Consider the following 21,991-nt stretch of genomic DNA (forward strand, 5'->3'; position numbering starts at 1 on the left):
CACATGGTCTGTTTAATCCAGATCGGACACATCAGGTACAGCAGTGGCACGTGACTCAGTAATACTGTAAATGATAATACGTTTTAACATACGCACTACAGTTTCAAAAGAAGACGACCGGAAACTCAAGAGTTTTTTTTTGTTTTTTTTTTTTTTCCCCCATAGAAAGTGTTCACATGTTTATCTTCCTGCAGTTTTGTACAGTATTTCTTCTTTGCCATTGAGATGTTGGTAAGCAAAGCCCATTTATTATACGAAAATAGAAAAGAACACACTTGATGTTTTTCACGATAACATTAACGGGGGGGGGGGGGTGACCTCTAAGGAAAACATTACATTGGAATGTCTGATTATCAAAAATATACCATCCCTCCCACCTCCCAGGTTTGTAAAATAGTCTATTGGTCCAAGGAGCCCCCCAGGACTTGGGTCAGTGCCCTACACTGGTTCGGCATGATGCCTTCCAGTGTAGTCAAGTAACCTGCTAAGATAAATGTCATTCCCACACTTGATGAGAAAAACGTAGAACATTCTGAATAGAGAACAAGACTCAAAAGGAACCCCCTTAAAGCTGATAGCCACTTTCTCTTCATGATACTGTTTGGGCTCCAAGGGTCATGGGTCATACAAATGCTTTTCCTTCGTCCAGTCATTGTAAAGCTTTGCAGGTGATGAGATTTCATAAAGAAATCACAAAAGGAAAATAAAAATCTTCCAGGTTCCCGTGTGTCATGGTTACCACGCCAACTAGTTGAGAAGGGAAACTAATCCTGCCTTAGACAACAGCATTGGGATCTTTCTGCCTTGTCGTGACCTGATGATTGAAGTGAGGGAGCCTGGACCACTAGACTTCACGAATAACCTCAGAGTCAGAGGTTTAGCTCCATTCCAACCACTTCACAACTCTGCAAAGTTAAGAAGCTGAGGGAAAAAATCTAGGTACATGTTTCAATGTACACTTTTCCTGCCTATATTCTGACAAATAAGTGACATGATCCTGAACGGCAGGAATCGTAATCTGAAAACTAGGTAAAGTCCTCAGCACGTGCACAAGGTGACTCTCATTAATCATGGAACAGCATTTACTGTCTACTTTAATTTCTGTTCAAATTCTTTGTTTCTCTTAGTCTCACTTTTCTACTTGTTGACCTTAAACTCCCATGTGATTGTAGGCTAATCTGTTCAACTGTCACTGAGGACACCTGGTCTTTCAAACAGCATTCCACACAGTTAGTCCTGAACTTGACACTTTTAAGAGAATAGGGGATGAAGGTGAAATAGTACAGTTCGCTTCTGGAGGTCCTGGTTCACAGTGGTTCTGATGGAATGCTTCCTCCCACTAATCACTACCCTGGAAGTCCAAGTATTAAAAGTAGAAGCAAACCCCAGAACAATGCAACAGGATGTAGAAGAAAAATCTTAGGGCAAGATGTTTAAGCCCTGGATTGCAATCAGTTCTGCCACTAACTTGCTGTATGAACTTGGGTAAGTCACTCATCTTCTTCCTGCCTCTTTTCCTTCTCTGTGAATCAAGGACTTAGTCCCTTGACCTGCTACCATCAGAGGTTGTAGTAAGGATCAAAAGGACTCTAGAAAGTATGCTTTGAAATGTTTTAGCTCTCTCTTCCTGAGAAGAAGTAACATTCGACTGAATGAAAACTGTTAACTGTTCACTTTTTTTTTTTTAACTGAATTGATAGTCCATAGCTGATTCTACCCAGGGAATGGTGGTTTCAAAAGGATGGTTTGTATTAGTACAATGAAATGGTTCCCAAGGGCTGTGTCCAGCTCATACTGAATTTACATCAGACTATACCTCTAGTTACAACATGTTTTCTTTGATGAGTCTTCTCCAAAGCATCATTCCTCTGAGAGGCAGCAACTGTAGTAGAAAAAGCATAAGACTCACAGCCAAGGGACTTATGTTCTGGTCCCAGCTAGGACATTAATGACTGCATGACCTTGAGCAAGTCACTTCATTTCTCTGGGCCTCAGCCTTCTATATACTGTAAAATCATTTAGCTATTCCTAATCCTTTCTAGTTCCGATATATTCTTCATTCTATGTTTTCTAAGTTTCCATTCATTTGAATGTAGCCTATAATAATTATATTATTTTTTAATGCTTTCTAACGCTGAATGGCATCAAATGGAGTAAGTGGTTTTGGGAATCTTCTAATATGCTGAAGTGATTCAGGAACTACGAAAGCTTAAGAGTCATTTCCCCCGAAAGGCCTTGCCTCCAGAAAACCCTGATAACCTGGTTCTTCAGTCACTGGCCAATGGGTTAGATTGATTAAACCGTTCAGCACACTTAGGTCTTTTGGTTGACTTACAAAAGTCTTCTAGCAGCGTAGTCTTGCTGTATTCTGTTGTGTAGATGCGCCATTTTCCTGGGTTGACATCCCTTGGACCAGAGGTGAGATGGGTCTCTTATCTCCAGCTAAGTCTACACTGGGGGATGGAGATGAAGCGGATAGTCTAAAGTCTTTTAGGAACTGGCATAATGTAGGACTTAGAAATGAAGTTGAAGGAACACAAAACAGTTCATTAGGGCCAAAAATTGAGAAATTATTTGAGACATGATTTTAAAAGCTTGTTCATTAATTTTGTGGGACACAATAAAATGCTCCCTTGGTGCACTATCAAACAGACTCTGGGTTAGATATAGTCATTATTCTAATCCTGTGATGAGCTGTTTTTAAACACGGGCAATTCGTATGTGTATGTAACCACATTCCTATTTCCCTCTTTGTCCCTTACCCCACTCAGTTTTTATGATGTAAACTTAGATACAATATTCCTAACGTCGTTCCATTACCATTCTTTCAAAGGAAAAATTCCATTTCTAGTCCTTTACCTGACTTCTACATGGAGTCCAGCCCAGTCTTTTGCCTTCCCTAGTGGGATATGTGTACCAAGTGAATGGATTTAAGCGCTTATTCTCCGGTGTGTTTAGGTTGGTGGTGGTGTGTGTGTGGGAGTGGTGGTGTGGGAGTGTGTACACATATATATCCCTCCGTAGTTGTAAAGCTTTTCTGTCTACTTAGACTGCTGGCTCAGAAGGCCAAAAGCACCCCATTTCCATAGGGTGGTTGCCCCCCATTAGGGGGAAATCCTTGAGGCCAGATCCAGGAAAGGACTCAGTTGGTGGTCAGCGAGGATAGCATGAGATAAAGGTCTAAGGCTCCCTCTCCTCTGTCCTTCTGGTCACCTTCTGCTTAGAGGCCACTTCAGAACCCACTGACCTTCCCCTTCCACTGGGTCAGTAGAGCTGGGGATCATAAGGAAGCCCACGGAAGGTGTTTCATAGGTTCCCGACTAGTGAAACTTGTCTAGATGGTTGTGGTAGGCAGAGAAGTCCTTGGCTTATTGTGAAACTGCAGCTCACTAACCTGTAAAATGGATAAGGGGCTTCTGTATCTCAGAGCCCGCACTAGAGAGACTGCAACTAGGGAGGGTGGGAAGGGGCTTGTCACGAACCCTGAGGCCCACCTGCCCTCCTATATGCAGTGAAAATGGTAGGATTCCAGAAACGCTTTCCCAGTCCCGCCAGAGTGCCAGCCACTTGAACGGGCTCTCCAGAAGTAACATTCACTCCCTCCCTTGCATGGAGGTGATCAGGCTTTGCCCCCACTTCAGTTACCTTCTGGGACATCAGGCCCAAGACCCTTCAGACCTCAAATGTGTTTCAGGCCAGGTATGAATCATCTAGAATCGCTTACTTGCTTTCACACTTTGATGCGTCCTCCATGAAGCACACAGTCTTAAGTCTGCTGGAGCCTGTGGAGTTACCTCAGTCATAAGCTTGCCCCTTCTGCAAGAAACTGCTTATGGGGCCTTTTGGCAGAATTCTGAATGGGCTTTATGATGGGTCCAGAAAGAAGGCTACAAACTAAGGAGCTCCAGGGTCCCACTATAGCTGTGAGCCCTGAGTTCTTCTGTTCTGTCTTCACTGGCCCACACCAGACTCGACTGTGTGTCCTAGGTCCTGGCTAGTTCCTGTGTCAAGATCCCAGTGTGAAAAATCCGGTCATTCCCTTTCCCCCCACCCAGAAATGGAAACAGCAAACACCACTGGTTCTAATCGCAAGGGAAGCACTTCGTTCTCTAAAGAAGACTTCCCTCCTCCCTAGACTCTTCTGCTTTGGCTTGATTCTTCTCTCTTCCACAGCGGCAGTCACACAGTTCTAACTCCCAGGCAGGAGTCTGCAGGTGCTTGGAAGTGGAGACGGTTTTCCTAACATGTCTCAGGATCACTGGGGTCCACGTAGAGACAGATGGCTGGACACAGAGAAGAACAGCCAGGGGGGTAAAGCAGAGAGGGACAGAGAGGGACAGAGACAAAGGACGGACAGAGGGTAAGTGTTGCTGTGTGGTCAGTTGGCAGCTCTGTGCAGGTCAGCTGGGCGGGGCGGGGAGGGTGCCCAGGCTCAGTTGACCTCACCCACCTGGGGAGATGGAGAGAGAACTCAGCAGTAACTGACTTCTTAGCCTAAAAGCTTCTGCTATAAAAGAAGGAAACAAAAACAAAAACAAAAACAAACCCTCACAAAATGCATTGTTTTGGTTCAAAGGTATTGGGTCCATGGAGAAAAATATTTCACAAAAATCCGTTGATGTTTTGTTTTCCACCTTTTCCCATGAATAAATATTATCCATTAAGAGCCTTGAAAAAGGTGCTTAAATACACAGTGTTATATTTTCTTCCTGTTTTGCATGTGACAACTTGGCCTCCGTGCTGCTCTTGGTCTTGTGTTTTCCTCACTGGGGTCTCCAGAAACAAGAGTTACTGGGTCTGAGGCTCCCCCCTCCAGGCCCTGTCCTGGCACGCAGCCTCTCCACCACCCCCCCGCCATCCCATCCCCTACCCCCCTCCCTTCCTCTGGCCCCAGCGAGATGCGGTAGTGCAGGGCCAGGGCCAGGGCCAGGGCCACGACCACATCCACGCCCACACCAGCAGCGGTGAACCTCAGGTGCCCCTTTGCTGCCTCCTTTCCCTTCCAGGCACAAGTTTCAGTGCTAGGGGTGCAACAGGGCGGGCAGAAAGAGTGGGGGAGGGGGGGAGGGAGTGGTCCCAGCGGCCACCCACCCACATGCCAGCCCCTTTCGCTCCCACTCCCCGCACTGGCCCTCTGTCCGGTGGTTTTACAAGGCGGAGACCTTGACGACATTGCTGGCTATGGAAGGAATGTTCGTGTTGGGGCCCGGGCTGGCAGGGGGTGGCCGACTTTCTCCCTCTGGGGTTAGCGCTGGCGGGGTGGGGATGCTGATGATGGCTGTGGTGATCTGGGATGTTTTGCAGTTTGGTCTCAGTCCGTCGTCTGCTTTCAAATTAAGGCTGGAGCGACTGGAATAAAAGAAGAGTGAGTGAGTGACGGTGCTTCTTGCTAGCGTTCCCAGCATCCCTGACCCTCGCCCGTTTGGCTCCCGGTTAACTAGGAGGAAGCTCTGCCGTCCCTCTGTCTCTGGTTTTAGTAATCAGCCTGTCGCTCTCCGTTCTAATTATTATTTCTAACAATTACAAAGTCACGGATACTGGGCTTGGGAATTCAGAGTACACGTTTCCCTCTGTGCCATAGACCCGTTCCCCATCCTTTGTGGCATTTGACTTTTGTTTTCCCTGAGTTCCTTGCAGCTCACTGGAGGTAGTGGGGAGAGAGGCCTAATCTCTCTCTGGCAGATTACGGAGGGACAAGGTCAGTCTATGGTTCAAAGTGAGCCTGGGATAAGCCACGTCTAAGACAATTGTGAAAACTGTTTCCCTGGGAAAATGATCCATTCTTTGCACTGGGGAAGTTTCTTTCTTTGTTTTTGCTTGTTTCCCCAGTTATTGTTTCTGGTATCTAACCCCACATTGGGTCTAAACCTGCTAGAGTACCCTCCCCAGCAAACAAAGGGCCTTTGGGTTAATGTGCAAGGGTAGGGAAGGGGGAGGAGGCTCATCCGTTACTCGAGGAGCCTGTTCCCTTCTGGGACTGGCAGGACCGAGCGTCAGGGAGTGATGGGGCTTGAGGCCACGCACCTGGTAGTGAGGGAGGGCTGCTCACTGCCCTGGATGTGGATCGTGCTGAGCTCTTGCATGCTGCGCAGGCGAGTGGCCGGCAGGTTGGAGTTGGGCAGGTGCGTGGTCTTCTTACTACGACGGGAGCAGCAGGTGGTCGTGAGGCCCGGGTGACTGGACAGTGAGGGGCTTCTCGTGGACGGGTAGTTCTGCATCGAGCTCTCCATGCAGTTCTGCTCAAACATCTGCTCATCTATGAACTCGTGGTTCTGTGGGAGGCAGAAGAAGAAGAAGTAGGAAAAGGAGACGGGAAGGAGGGGGACGAGTCCCCGTGTGGCTGCCTGCCTCTGTCTGGGCCTGGAGAGGAGGGCTCCCAGCTGCCTGGAGCACGGATAAGCATTCGGGAGGGGTGATGTCCCACAGGCATCAAAGGCAGAAAGATAAAGATCGCTATGGGCAGCGGTGGCCATCAGGTAGAAGGGTGGGGACTGCAGCTGTTAAATCATGATGGGATGTACACTCCATCTGCAGCTTTCAGCTGATGGGACACAGAGGACCTGGAGGGATTTCGTGGCATCCTCAGAGCTAGAAGCAGACTTGACTGACTTTGCTGGGTTTGCACAGATCTCCTGGAGGCAGCCAGTAAGGAGTTGCTAACCTTGGGGAGTAGGTATGCTAGGCTATCTTGAATGCTGGGTTGGATTTAATGGGTAAGATCCTTATGAATCCTGGGTACGTGTGAGCTATAAACTTTTAAAGGCACTGGATTATTCATGCAATTGGGGGGAGATTTGTTCTTGAAGACCAATGGGGTCAAACTGTCAGGGTTTTGATTTCCTTTAATTATTGTGTTTTCTGCCCCCCCCCCACCTGATTGATTCTGGGATGTAGATCCTTACTATATCTGGAGGCACAGTATTCCCTAAGTCAAATGTAAGCAGGGCAAGGAATGCTAACAGCTTCCTGGTGTTGAACTCGGAAAACAACAATAACAAAAATGGCTGTTTAGTCGTTTGCTCAAGGCGACTGAAAATCTATGGCATCAATGATCTGGCAGAGGCCGCCAGGCTGGAGAGGAATAGCGCGAGGAGAGAGTACAGAGAGAGATCAGCCCTGGCAGCCAGGACCAGGAGTCCCTGCGGAGCTGGGGAAGGGGCCCCGGGGGCACTCACAGGGGACCGCATGGCCGCTGCATTTTGCCACCCTCTCCAAGGCCTTGGGGAGGTCAAAGGAGGGAAGCAGAAAAGCAGTCGGGTAGTTCAGCGTCAGCACCCGAAGGCCTGAGCTGCTACTGCGGGTGGCCGTAGAGGTAGGAAAAAGCCCCCAAAGAACTGACAGCACATGCAGAGAACCGAACCGGGGGTGAAAAGAGGAGAATCCACAGACTCAGAAGAATCAGAGAGAAAAACATCAATTGAATTTTTAAAAAAGTGATACCTTGATGGTGGAGGTTCGTACAGATAACAGGGGATCATCCACAAGATAGGACAACCCCTACAGGACAACATGCCAACAGAAGATAAAAACACCATTGATTGTACATTCCAGCATTCCCAAGCTCAGTTCCGACATTCAGTCCCTCCGCCCCGGCATTCCGCCCGCGAGCCCGACATCGCGCCCTCGCTCCCAGCATCCTCGCTCCTTCGTCCCGACGTCCCACCCCTTGGCTCCAACACGACCCTGTGCAAACGCCACCTTCATTCCTCCCATCCCAACATTCTGCTGCTTCTAGCCCCACATTCCTCCCCTGAAGCCCAGCATTCCAGCTCTTTCACCCCAGCACCCCCCGGCCCTGGCCCCGCATTCCGTCCGACATTCAGTCCCACAAATTCAGCCTTCCACGCCCTCAATGCCAGCATTCCATCCCGCCACCTCCCAAGTCTCCGTTCTGCCATGCCAACATTCCAGCCCCTCAAACCCGAACATTTTTACCCATATCCTTTCAGTTGACACATTCCACCCAACACATGCAACTCGGAAAGGGCAGTTGGGTCTGGGCCTATCCCATTGGCAAGCTCCGAGTTTTGGACAGAAGTTCCAAATACACATATGCAGTTCTTGACAGTAAGACACATTCGATAAATCCTGGAAACTAGGGTTCTCCGAGTACTTTCCCGTTTGGGAAGCCCTCTTTGGGCTCGACAGCCATCCACAGTGTGCTATCCACACGTGGCTCATAGTAAGAGTCATCTGACGTCTATTCCCCTGCATCTAGAGTCCAGGATATGGGACATTCAGAAGTAGAAAGCTCCTTCCCTAGGGTGCTGAGCCCTGACTGTGGGCTCTCTGGGGATGGGGGCCTCGAAAGGAACAGGGGAGGACCGCACTCTGCCTCTCCTGGGTTGTCCGCCCGACATATCCTCTTCTCTTCTCTTCCTCGTGCCTTTTGCCAAGGGTCCAGGGTTGGCCCCACTGCCCTTCCTTTCAGTCTGTTTGTGGGTCACAGGCAACATGCCACATTCCAGCTACGGCTTCCTAAACCATGGCTCTATTGTCACAGTAATTCTTCGAGCATCCGAACTCCCGGGCCCTACAGGGTGACTAAGAGAGAGTGGTACTGATGGACTTCCTGGCTCCAGAACTATGGGCATAGCCTCCTTCATTCACTGTCCTTTAAGGAGTGATGTGGGGGAGGAAAAGGCACCCACACACTGCATCAACCTAGTCCCAGGGATGGGCCAAAATCGAGGCCCTGCTCCACTCTCCTGTAGCAAAATCTAGGATAAATTCAGCCGAGTTTTGAAGAGTGATGTGCATCCGGACTGAGAAACTGAGAGGCAGAGCACTGGGAGGCTCTCAGTAACCACAAAAACGGGCTGTAGGGGTCGTGCTGTTGGGGTCGTGTAGGGGTGTGCAGAAAGGCTCGGGGCAGAGACCTTCTATGCTGCAGCAGGACGGAGGTGGCCCCCTACCCTGGAGACTGCGCCCCCGCCCCTCCTTGGGGTCTTCCTCCCGGGGGTTGACAAGGACCTCGTTGCTACTCTTTGGATCTGAAGGCAGACTCCGATGTCTGCAGCCTGGCCCAGGGTGAGGATGTGAGCCCAGAGTTCTCGCTCCGCGAGCTCTGGCCCTCAGAAAGGAGGGCAGGGGTCGGAAAGAGGAGGACGCAGTGGGCTGGGACTCACAGTGGTTTTCTCCAGGCAGTGCAGCAGGTGGTGGTGCTGGCTCTCAATGAGTGACGTGCTCTTGCCCACGTGTTCCTCCTCTGGGGTGCCCTAATCAGAAAAGGAGAGAAGGCTGAGGCTCATGCCGGTGGCTCCTCCCACCTTCCCCGGGGGACTTCATTTCCCACGGGAGGTGGGAGGGCGCCAGAGAAATCGGGATGATCCACATTTCAGGGTCAACAGAGAACATGCTAGCTCTGGGGCTGGGGGCCCTGGAGGGGAGAGGGTGTAGAGGGGTGCTTCCTGGAGAAGATCTGGAAACATGTCCTTCTTAGGGTTCACACTGGGCCTTTGGGGAAGGTGGTGTCCCTGGGAAGAGAAAAGGAGCCCTTCCCCCCTTCCCCGTCCCCAGCCCAGGCCCGGCAGGCACCTACCATCAGCTCCAGCGCCTCCGTGAGGAGCCCGTTGCGCTTGCTGTGCAGGTAGGCATTGGAGCTGCCTGTCTTGGCCACACGGATCCTGGCAAGGCGGGCTTTCTGTGATCGGCAGAGGACAAAAACCAGTGAGTGAGCCTGAGAGACCAGACAGCAGGCCTGGCAAAGCCAGTGACAGCAGGCCCAGGGGATGCCTGAGGAAGGGGAGGAAGCGGCTTCTTCCCAGCCACACGGATCTCTGTTTGCAGACCCCAGCGCTGGGTCTGAGGCGCTGCATACCCACTTGGGGCAGCCTGATCCTGGTCAGAGTTCCTGGGGGTCTCACTCATCTCTCTGGCTTTGGTACAATTCCAGCAGCAGGAATACCTCTCCTCAGAGCCCTCTCTCCTCCCAAAACCTTCATGAACTTGGCCTACTTGGTATTGCACTAGACTATCTCTCATCTCTAACTGGACGGTCAGCTCTAGAAAGGAGCGTGTGTGAGAGCTCTCCCGACCCTCCCCGAGGGCCCAGAGCTGTTCCCAGTATCCAGCAGCTGCTGGATTAACAGCAGTTAGGAGAAAAGCAAGGAGTGTGCATCTGTGCCCTTCAACACATCTTCACTTCTTTCCTTCTTTCTGTTTTGTCCGTAGCGCTTATTACTAAGGGAGTATACGGTGTCAGCATTTATATCGCTACTGCCTCACAGAATGTAAATTCCTTGAGGGCAGGAGTTTTTTGTTTTGTTTAAGGATGAATCCCCTTGGCTCAGTCTTTTTTTTTTTTTTGGTCAGAGAGAGTGAGCAGAGGCAGACAGAGTGGCAGGCAGAGGCAGAGGGAGAAGCAGGCTTCCCGCCGAGCAAGGAGCCCAATGTGGGACTCGATCCCAGGACCCTGGGATTATGACCCGAGCCGAAGGCAGCCGCTTAACCCACTGAGCCACCCAGGCGTCCCGGCCTAGTCATTTTTAAATCAAAAAATGCCTTGGGACGCCTGGGTGGCTCAGCGGGTTAAGCCTCTGCCTTCAGCTCAGGTCATGATCCCAGGGTTCTGGGATCAAGTCCCGCATCGGGCTTTCTGCTCAGCAGGGAGCCTGCTTCCCTTCCTCTCTCTGCCTGCCTTTCTGCCTACTTGGGATCTCTGTCTCTCAAATAAATAAATAAAATCTTTAAAAAAAATCAATAAATGCCTTGAAACTCGCATGTCGGTTTTGGGGAGTGGATGCCTGCATGGAGGAGCTGATACACATCTGGGCTTGTCACACCTGCCGGTGGGAACGAGGTCAGGGGCATGCGCATGTGATGTGGTGCCCTGCCCTGTGTGGGAGAGAGGGGAGGACAGAACACATTTTCACACAGCACTCTGGCTTTAACTAGAACAATGGGAAACCTCCCCGGCCCCAGCCTAGGAGACCCCAAGCAGATCCTTCTGCAGGGGATGGCCTCGCAGTGTCTTAAGGCAGAGGGGGCGTGGCTGCTCCTCTCCTTCCTAATAGGCAGGATCACTGTCACCAGGATGGACGCCAACCACGGCGGGGGGTGGGAGCGGGGAGGCCCAAGAGGAAAGAGTCTTCAGGAGAAGGGTTCTACTCGCGGTCCAGGCTCCTGGGGTGTAGAGCCAGCTCTAGGTCCTGGCCGCTGGAAGCAGAAGAGCCCACAGTGACTCACGGGTCCGTCCTGGGGCAGAGCAGTCACACCCCTGCCTCTGTGAAAGTCCGTTGTCACTTCACCACAGACTCTGAGAAGGACAAGAGACCTTGGGAAATTATGGCAACTTCCCTTTCTAGTCTACCTCTCCCCAGCACCGGGAAGTGTCCCTTCCAGGGGGCCCTGCTGGGCTGCTACGTGTGCTAAAAAGAGGCCAGGTCTTGGGATTCAGGCTGTCGATAGAAGCACAAAGGACATCCTCGGTCTCTGGTTTCCTGTGGCCTTCGTGTCCCCACAGGGACAGCTTGACTCCCTTTCCTGGCCTCCTGGGCCTGGCAGACCTGCCTGGGAATCGGAGGAAGAGGGCTTCTCTGGACGGCAAGAGGGCAGAGGGGAATTCAGCGAGGGAAGGCTGGTGAGGAAGCCCCGTCGGTCCTCTTCTCTCTGAGCCAAGAACTTTCATCCCTGGCCCAGCTCGGTGCCGGCCCTCCCCACAGCGACATGTCCACATTCAAGCACGTTGCTCATTTCAGCATGAGGCAGCTTCTGCCTTGGGTGAGGACTGGGTGTTGAGAGCTGCATATGGAAATCCAATTGTGTCAAGCTCATTATAGCCTTATATAATTTGATTGCACCACTTAGAGCCAGACCTTTCTCGTATCTGGGGTCTGTCTTCATTACTTTCTAGAGATGAAAGATTCTCCTGTTCTCCTCTGTGGCACTTCTTTTAATCTTATCTTACCCTGGGCTCTATTAAAGCAACAGATTGTCATATCAAATGCACAACACTGTTTAATCATTTCCCACACGGGATAAAGAGGTTTGCAACGTATTTACAGAACCCTAACCCAGCACATGAAATTCGGTGAGGATTTCTCCTTTGATTTGGAGCTCCTGAGAGCCGCGATCTGGCTTATGTGTATTTTTGTCTTTGGCATCTGACACGGAGCTGTGCACAGAGCAGGTGTTCAAGCCAGGCTGGTGAGGACCCAGGAAGGGGGACGGACCTTCCCAGTTGGACACAAATCCGTTAATAAGGCCCTGGTCGTGAGCTCATCCCTGTGTAGACTGTGTCAGCCTCTCCCTCTTCCACAGGCCAGGAGCACAACGTGAGAGGTTAAAAGAGAATGTGACCATCATCTAGGCTATTTTGAAGACAAGAAAACGGAGGCTATGAGGAGAAGTAACGTCTCCAGAGCAAGGCAGCATGCTGGGGAGTCCTCTGTGCAGTTCTCCCTGCCTTTAGGCCAAATGCTCTCTCCATGAGGGGCCTCTCCCTGAATGTCAATGCCTGCTGGGTAAGTTTCTAAACCGGATGAACTAGGTCTGGGAAGGTTCAGTTTCAGCAAGGATGGAGATCCCAGGGTTGGATAAGAAGTCTGGAAGGAGGATGCTCCCACTCTGGCTACGGTTCCAGGTGGGGTCTGGGCCACGAGAACTGGCATCTCTTGCCCCAGCAGAGGCAGAAGAAGGACAAAGAGGGAGACGTGGAAAAGCCACACAAGAACGCAGCCAATTGCACTCTTGGGTGTTCATTCCCTGAGAAATGGAAAGTCACGTTCACACAAAAACCTGTTCACGAATGTCCACAGCAGCTTTACTCATAATAGCCAAAAATGTGGTCGTGTAGCCCTGTGGCATGTGATACATCCAAGCCATGGGTTGCTGCCCAGCAAGAAAATGGAATGGACTATTGATACAGACAACCTGGATACATCTCCAGGAATTATGAGAAATGGAAAAAAAAAACAAAAACAAAGCACGAAACCCTCCGAAGGTTATGTAACCCTCCAAAGGTTACATCCTACACGAATCCATTTATGTAGCATTTTTTGAAATGGAAACATTGAGTAAATGGAGGACAGGTGAATGGTTGCCAGGCCTTAGGGATGGGACAGAAGTAGGGTGGGAGAAATCTTTAGGATGCTGGAATGGTTCAGCACCTTGACCGAGGTGATGGAGGCATAAAGCTGCCTGGTATCAAACTTACACACATACACACATACGGAATACTGGGGAAGTCCGAATCAGATTCGTGGATTGTATCAACGTCCATACCCTGCTGGTGATAATTTTATAACTTACATGTGAATCTGTGCTTAGCTCAGTAAAAATCCAGATGATGTTCCCTTCTCTCTGTCCATAGCTAGACCTTCTCACTTAATCTTCAATTCACTTGGCTTCGAGAACCCAGCCTCTGAAGCAAATACTTGTGGAGTTCATTCTGGTAACAACCCCAAGCAAACCAGCCATGAAGGGAAAGGACGACCACTTTTTAAGCCTTTCCTTTACAGTAGAGGCTGGTGAGTTGAGTTTACCTTCACGGCCGGGCTGATGAGCCCCTGAGGATGTGGTCTGGGCTGAAAACTAGCAGCTTCCCAGACCACCTTCCTGTCCCAGCCTCCACTGTCACTAAACCTCCTGCACCTGCCTTCCTCGCTTTGCGATGACACACTCAGTACTGGAAATGGTGGTATTCTTGCATTCTCTCTCTTTTTTTTTTTCCCTTGCCTCTCACAAGAAGTCCAAGGTGAAAGAGACCAAGCCAGCAACCTTGAGGAGAGACAGTGTCCAGTTGAGGTGAAAACACTGTAAATATTTACTCTGATTTCAAAGGGAGAGGGACGAGGGTGGTAGGGAGGCGGGAGGGAGGCAGAGTCCGTCTTAGCAGCTGGAAGGAAGGACACACCAAGGCTGACCCCTCCTGCACTGCAATCATACGAGACGGATGAGCCTTTTAAAGTCCCAGCCGGAAATGACCACTGTTCTGTTCCTTGCAGGGCAAACCAGCAGGGGATGTGATGCTCTTGAAAGGTAGGGGAGGGTGTGGGCACGGAGGGAAAGGTAGCTGTGGGAGCAGCTGAAAGCCCAGCCTCCCTGAGGATTCCTTTGACCTTCCCCCACTGGACCAACCCCCCCACCATCAGCCCAGCCCCTGGGGAGTGTGGCTCTAGGACCCTTGGCCCTTTCTCGAGGACAGAATAATGAATTAAGATATTGTCTGATACTGTCCAACACTGACCAGCTGACTCGAACGGGGAACGAGATAAAGACTTCTATTTCAGCCAGAAGATCGGTCTAAGGCAGACTGGCAACATTACAGTGCCAGGTCAAGATAAGTCAAAAGATAGCTCAGCATGGGCTGAAGAGGTGACCACAAGGGCACGCAAAAGGGACAGTGTTGGAGGTGGGAACTGACTGGGTTCATTATGTAACTGCATAACATATTTATGAAGAAATATTATATATAAATTGCCAGACGTTTCAGAGCTAATGTTCATGAATGTAGTGACTTCGTTTCAGACAGCATATACAGATGTGTTCTGAAATTCTGGATTCCTCTGATATGTCAAGGAGGTCCAGCTACTTGGTGTTCCCCCTGCAAATGGGAGGGCAGTAGCAGGGGCCGTTGTGGGGGAGGAAACCGCCAGCCACGCACACAGGGCCTGACACTCTGCAGGTACGGGAAGTTTGTGGAGTGAATGAATGGCAGAAAGAATAAAATAAGGACATGAAATCTCCGCGCTGTGCCCCACCCCGCCCCCTGTAAGTGACTTTCTCAGCAAGCCCTCCAACCCCCACCCCACGCCCTGCTACCCAGAAAAGAGCTGACTGCGCCCCCTGGAGGTTGAGCGGCTGCTGAAGGGGTACCTGTTTCAGGCCAGGTCAGAAGAGAAATGGAAAACAGCCGCCATGGTCCTCCCCCTTCCGGATAGGAAGCTGTTAAAAGTCCCGACCCCAGAACCTGCACTGGCAGATGCCCTAAGAATGCACCAAAACCTTCAGGCATTCTTCCTCACTCCGCTGGCCAGTGGGGGTGCCTGCCTTCAGAAGCAGCATACACTGGACATGACCCCAAACTTCTCTCAGGACCAACGGCTCTTCTCCTGCTCATCTGGGCCTGAACCCCAAACACCCCGAAGTGACCAAAGCCCATTTTGCCATTCGTCCTGGAACTCAGCAGCTCCAGAATGCTCTCCTTTCAGAGTATTTGCTTTCCGACTCAGCACACTTCTGTTTTTTCCGTATGTTCTGTATGGGCTAGCAGAGGGATTTGGAGAGCACTACGTGCCGCAGTAAGCTCCTGGCAGGCACAGGAAGGGGTCTGGGGCACTGAGTGTTGGTGGCTGAGGCCTTGAAGGGGAAGCCAGGGGGCAAGGAAATTGCACAGGACATCCAGGATAGAGAGAGTCAGCTTATGGATGATGGATGGTTCACCCCACTTGGCAGCTGAACGGGGCTTGGAGCTGGAATGCGGGACACTGGTGGCCCGTGGAAGGGACACGAAGCTGCCTTACCTTCCAAAGCCAGAGGGTGTCTGGGTAGGGATCTGCCCTGGAGGTCCAGGCCTGGTGACCTGACGGTGACCATGGTATAAAGCCCAAAGCAGAGGGCCAAGCCCCTGTCCGAGCTGCCCACGCTGAGGCTTACCTTTTGTGCCCTGCGTTTATCAGCTCTCTGATTCTGGTGGTAAATCCGGCTGAAGTTGGAAACAATCACAGGGACCGGCAGGGCAATGACCAAGACGCCACTCAGGGAACAGATGGAGCCAAAAATTTTCCCTGCAATTGTTTTGGGCACCATATCTCCATATCTGAGAGAGAGAGAGAGAGAGAGAGAGAGAGAAACAAGTGTGAGGAAGCGGGGTCCCTTGGGAGACAAGCCTGGCTTCCCTGCCCATCACCCACCCTTCTATCCATCCGTCCATTCATCCCTTCATTCAACCGTAGTTTGAAGGGCCTGCCGTGTGCCTACTGTGACCTGGGAGGGAACAAAACAGGTAAGATCCCTGCGTTCCCAGGGGCAGCCACCCACAAGGAGAAGACCATGAGAAAACAAGGGAACACATAAAAACACTGACTTGTCGTTACTTCTGTGAAGAGGAGAGAGAGAGGTGCTGTGCCAAGCAGGGACAACACGGCCGGGAACCGCCTCTCTGAGGAACTGACACTTCAGCCGAGATGTAAAAGTAAAAGATCTGGCCACACACCACCCTTGGGGAAGAGTGTGCCCGGCAGAGGGAAAAGAAACGCAGAGGCCTTGAGGGAGGGGGGAGCATGGCGGCTCTGGGAATGACTGCAGGCCCGCTGGTGGGGGTGTGGGGGCGGAGGGTCGCTACAAAAGGAGGTCGTGGCCACCCCACAGAGTAGTGGATTTTGTGCCAAGTGTTGCAAGCCACCAAGGATGAGTAGTAGGAAGAAAAGCAGCACAATCTCATTTATGTTCATACAAATAACAAATAATAAACCCACCCTCTACTCACGCGGAAACTTCTCATGCACAAAGCCCTTCTGCACGCTTACCTCCCACCAGCTCCACGGACGCCGTGGACTTTCTGTCCTCAGCCCCACTGTACAGACGAGGGAAGTGAGGCTCACAGGCAGGGGGCTGCCCACGTTGGGGCAGAGGCTGGGATTAAAACCCGTTCCTCTTGCTTTCGTCTGTTTTCTACCAAGCACACTGTCTCAGAGGGCAGCCGTGAGCTCCTGAACTCAGCCCCCCTCCAAGCCACGAAGCCACTGGGGGACAGTGCCAGTTCCTCTCAGAGCTCCAAGAAGCTCTCCTAAGTGCTTCACAGCCTGGTGGCTGCCCCCGGAGACCAGCTGGGCCTGGCTACTGCTCAGCCCCGGGAAGGCAGGCCAGGGCCTCCCTCCTCCAATCAATAAGGGACTCTCCACAGTGGTGAAGCCTTTAGCCTCTTCTTTATTGAGATAAATTAAAGGCTTCATTAGGCAAAGAGCTGTGATGACTCTTTTGGCCAAAGCCAGAAACACCGTCTCCCCCCCCCACCTCCCGCCCTCTGCCAGGTGGAGGAGGACCAGGAATTGCTCGCACCGAAATAGAAATAGCGAGGCTCAGAGTCCCTTGTCCTGAGGGGACCTAGGGGTCCTGAGGACTCAGAGGAGAAGGGGAGGGGATAGGGCGGATCTCCTCAGGAGTGTGATGTCCCCCCCTACACACCTAAGGGCTCTGTGGACGACCTGCCAGCCGTTGACACATATTTGGTGAGTGAATGAGTGACCTCATTTAAGCCTCTCGACACCCCGTGAATTAGGCTCCTCTTTTGCGAACGCTCTGCCCTCTCCTTCGGTGTCTTGGCCCCTTGTCCCGGCTTCAAGCTCTCTCTGTCAGGCCACAGACGCTAAGGCCCGAGGCCACTCTTTGTGGGAACCCCAACAGTAGACTGGCCCTCTCTGCCATGCCGCTCAGGAGGGGCCTCGGAGAGTGTGGTCGAGACCCTGGCTTCTGGACTCAGGTGACGTGGGTTCAAGCCCCACCAGCTCATCATCATACCACTGCACAGCCTCGGGGGAATGTGACTTTGGGCCTCAGCCTCCTAGGCCTGTCAAGGGGAGGCAGGACGAGTAACCGGGACCATGATCCTTTGGGGACACGTGCAGCTCCATAAGCCATCCACAGCCATTACTCAGGCCTAGGCATCCCAGAAACCGTGGTCTCTAGGGCCGGGAAACTCTAAAAACACAGCTGCTTGTCCCACGTTCAACTAATCCTGATGAGGAAGGAAAGGGGGTTGCCCCCTAGAGGCGAATGACGTTAGCTGGGATTTTCGGGGATGCGACTGAAAGGTGGACATCGAGCTCAGGGCCGTGGGTGGAAACGAAGCATGGCAGGCGTGTGTCAGCACCGTGTCAGAAAGGCTACCTTTGGGGGGCGATGGAGGCTGGTGAAAAATGCTAAGGGCACACAGAAAGGTGGTTTTATCCCCTGGAAGAAAGAGTGAGGAGTAGATGGTCTGCACAGATGGCTTGCTGGTGACAGATGACAGAGCCAAAGCAGGACAGCCCAAATCCCGTGCGCGCTCTGCCTTCTCCCCGCAGAAGAACAGGCTTTATCTGGGAAAGGCTGAGGCAAATGTGGGGCGAAAGGAAGCAGAGCTCGAGGGAGAGGAGGGGAGAGCGGGCGAGTGGCCAGCTGTCTTCACTGGAGGCTCCTCACAGCCCACCTGGAGCCCACCCCAGGAGACAGGAGGGAGGCACAGATGGAGTTGTAGAGCCTTGCCCATGACAGCTGAGAAATCATGGCGAGGCGCAGAAATACCCAGAGACTGGAGGTCCCAAACCGCTGTGTTGATATTTTTGAAGACGGGGAAAGAAGGTCTGAGAAGCCACAGACCAACAGGCTTGCACCCATCGATTCTGCCATCCAACTGCTGGCAGAAGTTCGAGAGCAGATTATTAAGCGGACAGCTTGCGAACGCTTGGAGAATGAGCCGTATTGCTCACTAGGCACGCATCTGGCCAAATTAACCTTATTTCTTGTTTCGGGAGGGTTTGCTGGCTGGTGGATCAGGGGACAGCTGTGTCGTGATCTTCGCAAGGTGTGTTCCTGTCCCAGTTTTTCATACCCTTGATAAAGCTGGAGGAATGGGTGTGGGTGGCAGTGGGGTCAGGAGGGACTAAACAGGCACCTCCAGCCTTCTGGCGCTTTCCAAAGATGACTAGCAGCGGTCCGAGCCCAGCGAAGGAAGTTATGGTTTTCGTGCCAGAAGGGTCTCCTTTAGCGAAAGGGTAAATAAGTAAATGGAATAAAGAATGGATTGAGAGCTTGGTCTCCAGTGGTGTGTTCCAGAATTTCTCAACAACTTACATAAAGCCAGAGGGAGGCAGCATGGCCTAATGATTGAAAGAGGAGACTGGAGATAGGTCCCAGGTTGATCTCCGGCCCCACATTACTTACTGGTTAAGTGACCTTGAGAAAGTTATTTAAGCAGAGTCTCGACCAATATAAAATAGGTTTTATATACCTAACTTACAGGGTTGTTGTAATAATTAATGAGATGATTCAGAAGAGGCACTTAATGCTGTCTCTGGATACATGTAAATTCTCTACAAATAGCCAGTGTGGTGGGCACCCATTGTTTTTTCTGCTAATGGCCTAGCCATCTAGCAACTGTGCCCTCCCCCCATCACGAGTGAAACTCTGCCCAGAGGAGCTGGTTCTCAGAGGGGCTGCCGTATTTCTTACCAACCTTGCCCTCTGCCCCTGCTCCCACCAGGCACGGTTAACAGGTTCAGAATGAGGCACCTGGCTCAACGCTGGGTCAGGGACCGTCTGTCCTGGATTCATTTGTGAACAACTTAACTGGCCTATAACTTATATACCATATAATTCATCCATTCAAATCCTACAATTCAATGTTTTAAAGAGGATTTTATTAATTTCTTAGAGAGAGAGAGAGAGCATATGAGCAGGGGGGTGGGGAGGGGCAGAGGGAGAGGGAGAAGCAGATTCCCCGCTGAGCAGGGAGCCCGATATGGGGCTGGATCCCGCGACCCCAGGATTATAACCTCAGCCAAAGGCAGGCGTTCAACCGACTGAGCCACCCAGACTCCCACAGTTCAGTGTTTTTCAGTGTATTTCCTCAGTTGTGCTACCATCAGGACAGTCTGATTTTAGAACATTTTCATCACCTCCACTCCCCCCCAAAAACCCCATACCCATCAGCAGTGGGGGGATCAGCCCACCCCCTCCCCCTCAGCCCCAGACCACCACTAGACTACTGTCCGTCTCTACGGACTTCCTTTTTCTAGACATTTCATGTCAATGGGTCCCACAGTATGTGGCCTTCTGTGTCCGCCTTCTTCACGTAGCGGAATGTGCTAGGGCTTTAGGGTTTGTCCCCGTGGGAGCAGGGGACACTATTTCAAGCCTTCTTATTGCTGAATAATGTCCCCTCTTACGGATGTCCTGTTCTCCCCTCCCCCCCCATCCATTTAGGGCCACTTGGGTCGTTCCTGCTCTGGGGCTCTGACGAATCCATTCTGCTCTGAAGATCCATGTGCGCGTTTTTGCACGGAGAGGTTTTCCTTGCTCTCGGAGTCCCACGGTAGCCGCGTACTTCACAGTGTAGGGGACTGTGGAACTGTTTTCGAAAGCGGCTGCCGCACTTCACGTTCCCACCAGCGCTAAATAAGGGCTCCGCTCCCTCCATATGTTCACCGACACTTGTTACTATTTGTCTTTTGATTCTAGCCATCCTAGTGGGTGGGAAGTGGTATCTCACTGTGGGTTTGGATTTGCATTTCTCCTACAGGCTACTCTTCGCGGACAACGTCCTCCCTCCCCTGGAGTGCTACCCTTGAGATGAGACCGGTCTCTTCCTCTTCATGGAGGGCTGACGCGGTAACAGAAGGGCACAGGCTGTGGGTGGGGGTGGGCGTAGGACAGGTGGACGCGGAGCAAGAGGTGAGATGTGGAAAAGGGAGTCTGATGGAGCCTGATGGAGTTTCCGTCCTGTGAGGGCTGTGAGGGCCAGCTTTACCCTCGCCTTCCCTGTGGCTTAGCTCTTCAGTCTCTCTCCTGATTCTGCAAACCAACAAATTATTGTTTCTGTTTTAACCTCCTTCTGCTTGGATCCCATGATAATAAGATGACGGTGATGGTGTTGATTGGGCTACTGCTGATCATTATTATCTTTAAGATTAATTTCCTCCCTCAGAGTCTAGCTGCTATATATTATCCTATTCGTTTCAGGCACACGTCATAGAGATTCGATATTTTTATACACGATGCATTGATCCCGTAAGTGTGGTCGCCCCCTGACACTCCACGGTTATGATGATATTGGCTATTCTCTATGCTGGATATTACATCCCTGTGACTTCTTTATTCCAAAACCACAAGTTTGTACCTCTTCCTCCCCTTCCTTTATCCCACGTATTTCATCCGTTAGGATACTTCGGTAATCAACAGTTTTCCCCTTAACTATGAGTCTGTTCCTGTGGTGTTTTGTTTGTTCGTTTGTTTTGTTTGTTTTTTTTTTAGATTCCACATTTAAGTGAAATCACACGCTGTCTGCCCTTCTCTGTCTGCTGCTGATTATTTTTAAGCGAGCTCTTCAAATTTCTAAATGACAGCGCTACTAGGAATTGAGGTCTTTTGGAGTCAAAAGGATTTTAACAGGTTGTAATCACGGGTGAAACCAGCCAGATTAATTTTAACAAAGATGAATGACAACACCAGCAGTTTGATTCACGTAATCAATGACTTGTATAGCTGATGGGAAAAACCAGCTTAAAAGCCATCCGTGTTAACAATCATCAGGGACATTAAACTCCAATATAGCCACCAGCGGAAGGCAGCTGCTAAAAAGCGAAGACCGCCGTAGGCCGGACAGATGAGAGTACAGAGTCCAGAAGGAAGGAGCCGGTGTGGGGCACCTGGGTGGCTCAGTGGGTTAAGCCGCTGCCTTCGGCTCAGGTCATGATCTCATGGTCCTGGGATCGAGTCCCGCATCGGGTTTTCTGCTCAGCGGGGAGCCTGCTTCCTCCTCTCTCTCTCTGCCTGCTTCTCTGCCTATTTGTGATCTCTCTCTGTCAAATAAATAAATAAAATCTTTAAAAAAAAAAAAGGAGTCGGTGTTTGTACTTGCCCCTTGGGACAGACCACTTCCAGGCTGCTGTGCGGAGTGTGGGGCACTATTTATTCTACAGGACATTAATTAACTGGGTCGTGTCCACAGAAGGGAGGTTGAGCTGGTGACTTGCCTGAGGAAACAATCAAAGGACCAGGAACAGGGGCACCTGGGTGGCTCAGTGGGTTAAAGCCTCTGCCTTTGGCTCAGGTCATGATCTCAGGGTCCTGGGATGGAGCCCCACATCTGGGGAGCCGGCTTCCCTTCCTCTCTCTCTGCCTGCCTCTCTGCCTGCTTGTGATGTCTCTCTGTCAAATGAATAAACAAAATCTTAAAAAAAAAAAAAATTAAGGAGAGAAAAAAAAAAAAAAAGGACCAGGAACATTGGGCCTGAAGAAGAAGGGGTGGGGAATGGAAGGGTGGACGGGAATAATGTACGGGAGCCTATGT

General features: G+C 51.1%; 1 protein-coding gene across 5 annotated transcripts in view; it reads right to left on the reverse strand.

The window, feature by feature from the left end:
• Positions 1-21,991, reverse strand: part of KCND3 (potassium voltage-gated channel subfamily D member 3) — a 215,160-nt gene continuing 193,169 nt past the window's right edge. For 4 of the 5 annotated variants that reach the window (XM_059136811.1, XM_059136812.1, XM_059136809.1 and 1 more), the window contains exons 3-8: positions 15,598-15,760; positions 9,542-9,643; positions 9,129-9,218; positions 7,441-7,497; positions 6,025-6,272; positions 1-5,349 (exon numbers count right to left, since the gene is read on the reverse strand). In XM_059136811.1, the coding sequence (XP_058992794.1) occupies positions 5,148-5,349; positions 6,025-6,272; positions 7,441-7,497; positions 9,129-9,218; positions 9,542-9,643; positions 15,598-15,760 (862 nt within the window). In that variant the 3' untranslated portion in view covers positions 1-5,147. The remainder of the gene's footprint in view (positions 5,350-6,024; positions 6,273-7,440; positions 7,498-9,128; positions 9,219-9,541; positions 9,644-15,597; positions 15,761-21,991) is intronic. The other variant, XM_059136814.1, reaches the window with a different exon arrangement.

The sequence above is a fragment of the Mustela lutreola genome, chromosome 10 (genome assembly GCF_030435805.1).
Source record: "Mustela lutreola isolate mMusLut2 chromosome 10, mMusLut2.pri, whole genome shotgun sequence".
NCBI lineage: Eukaryota > Metazoa > Chordata > Mammalia > Carnivora > Mustelidae > Mustela > Mustela lutreola.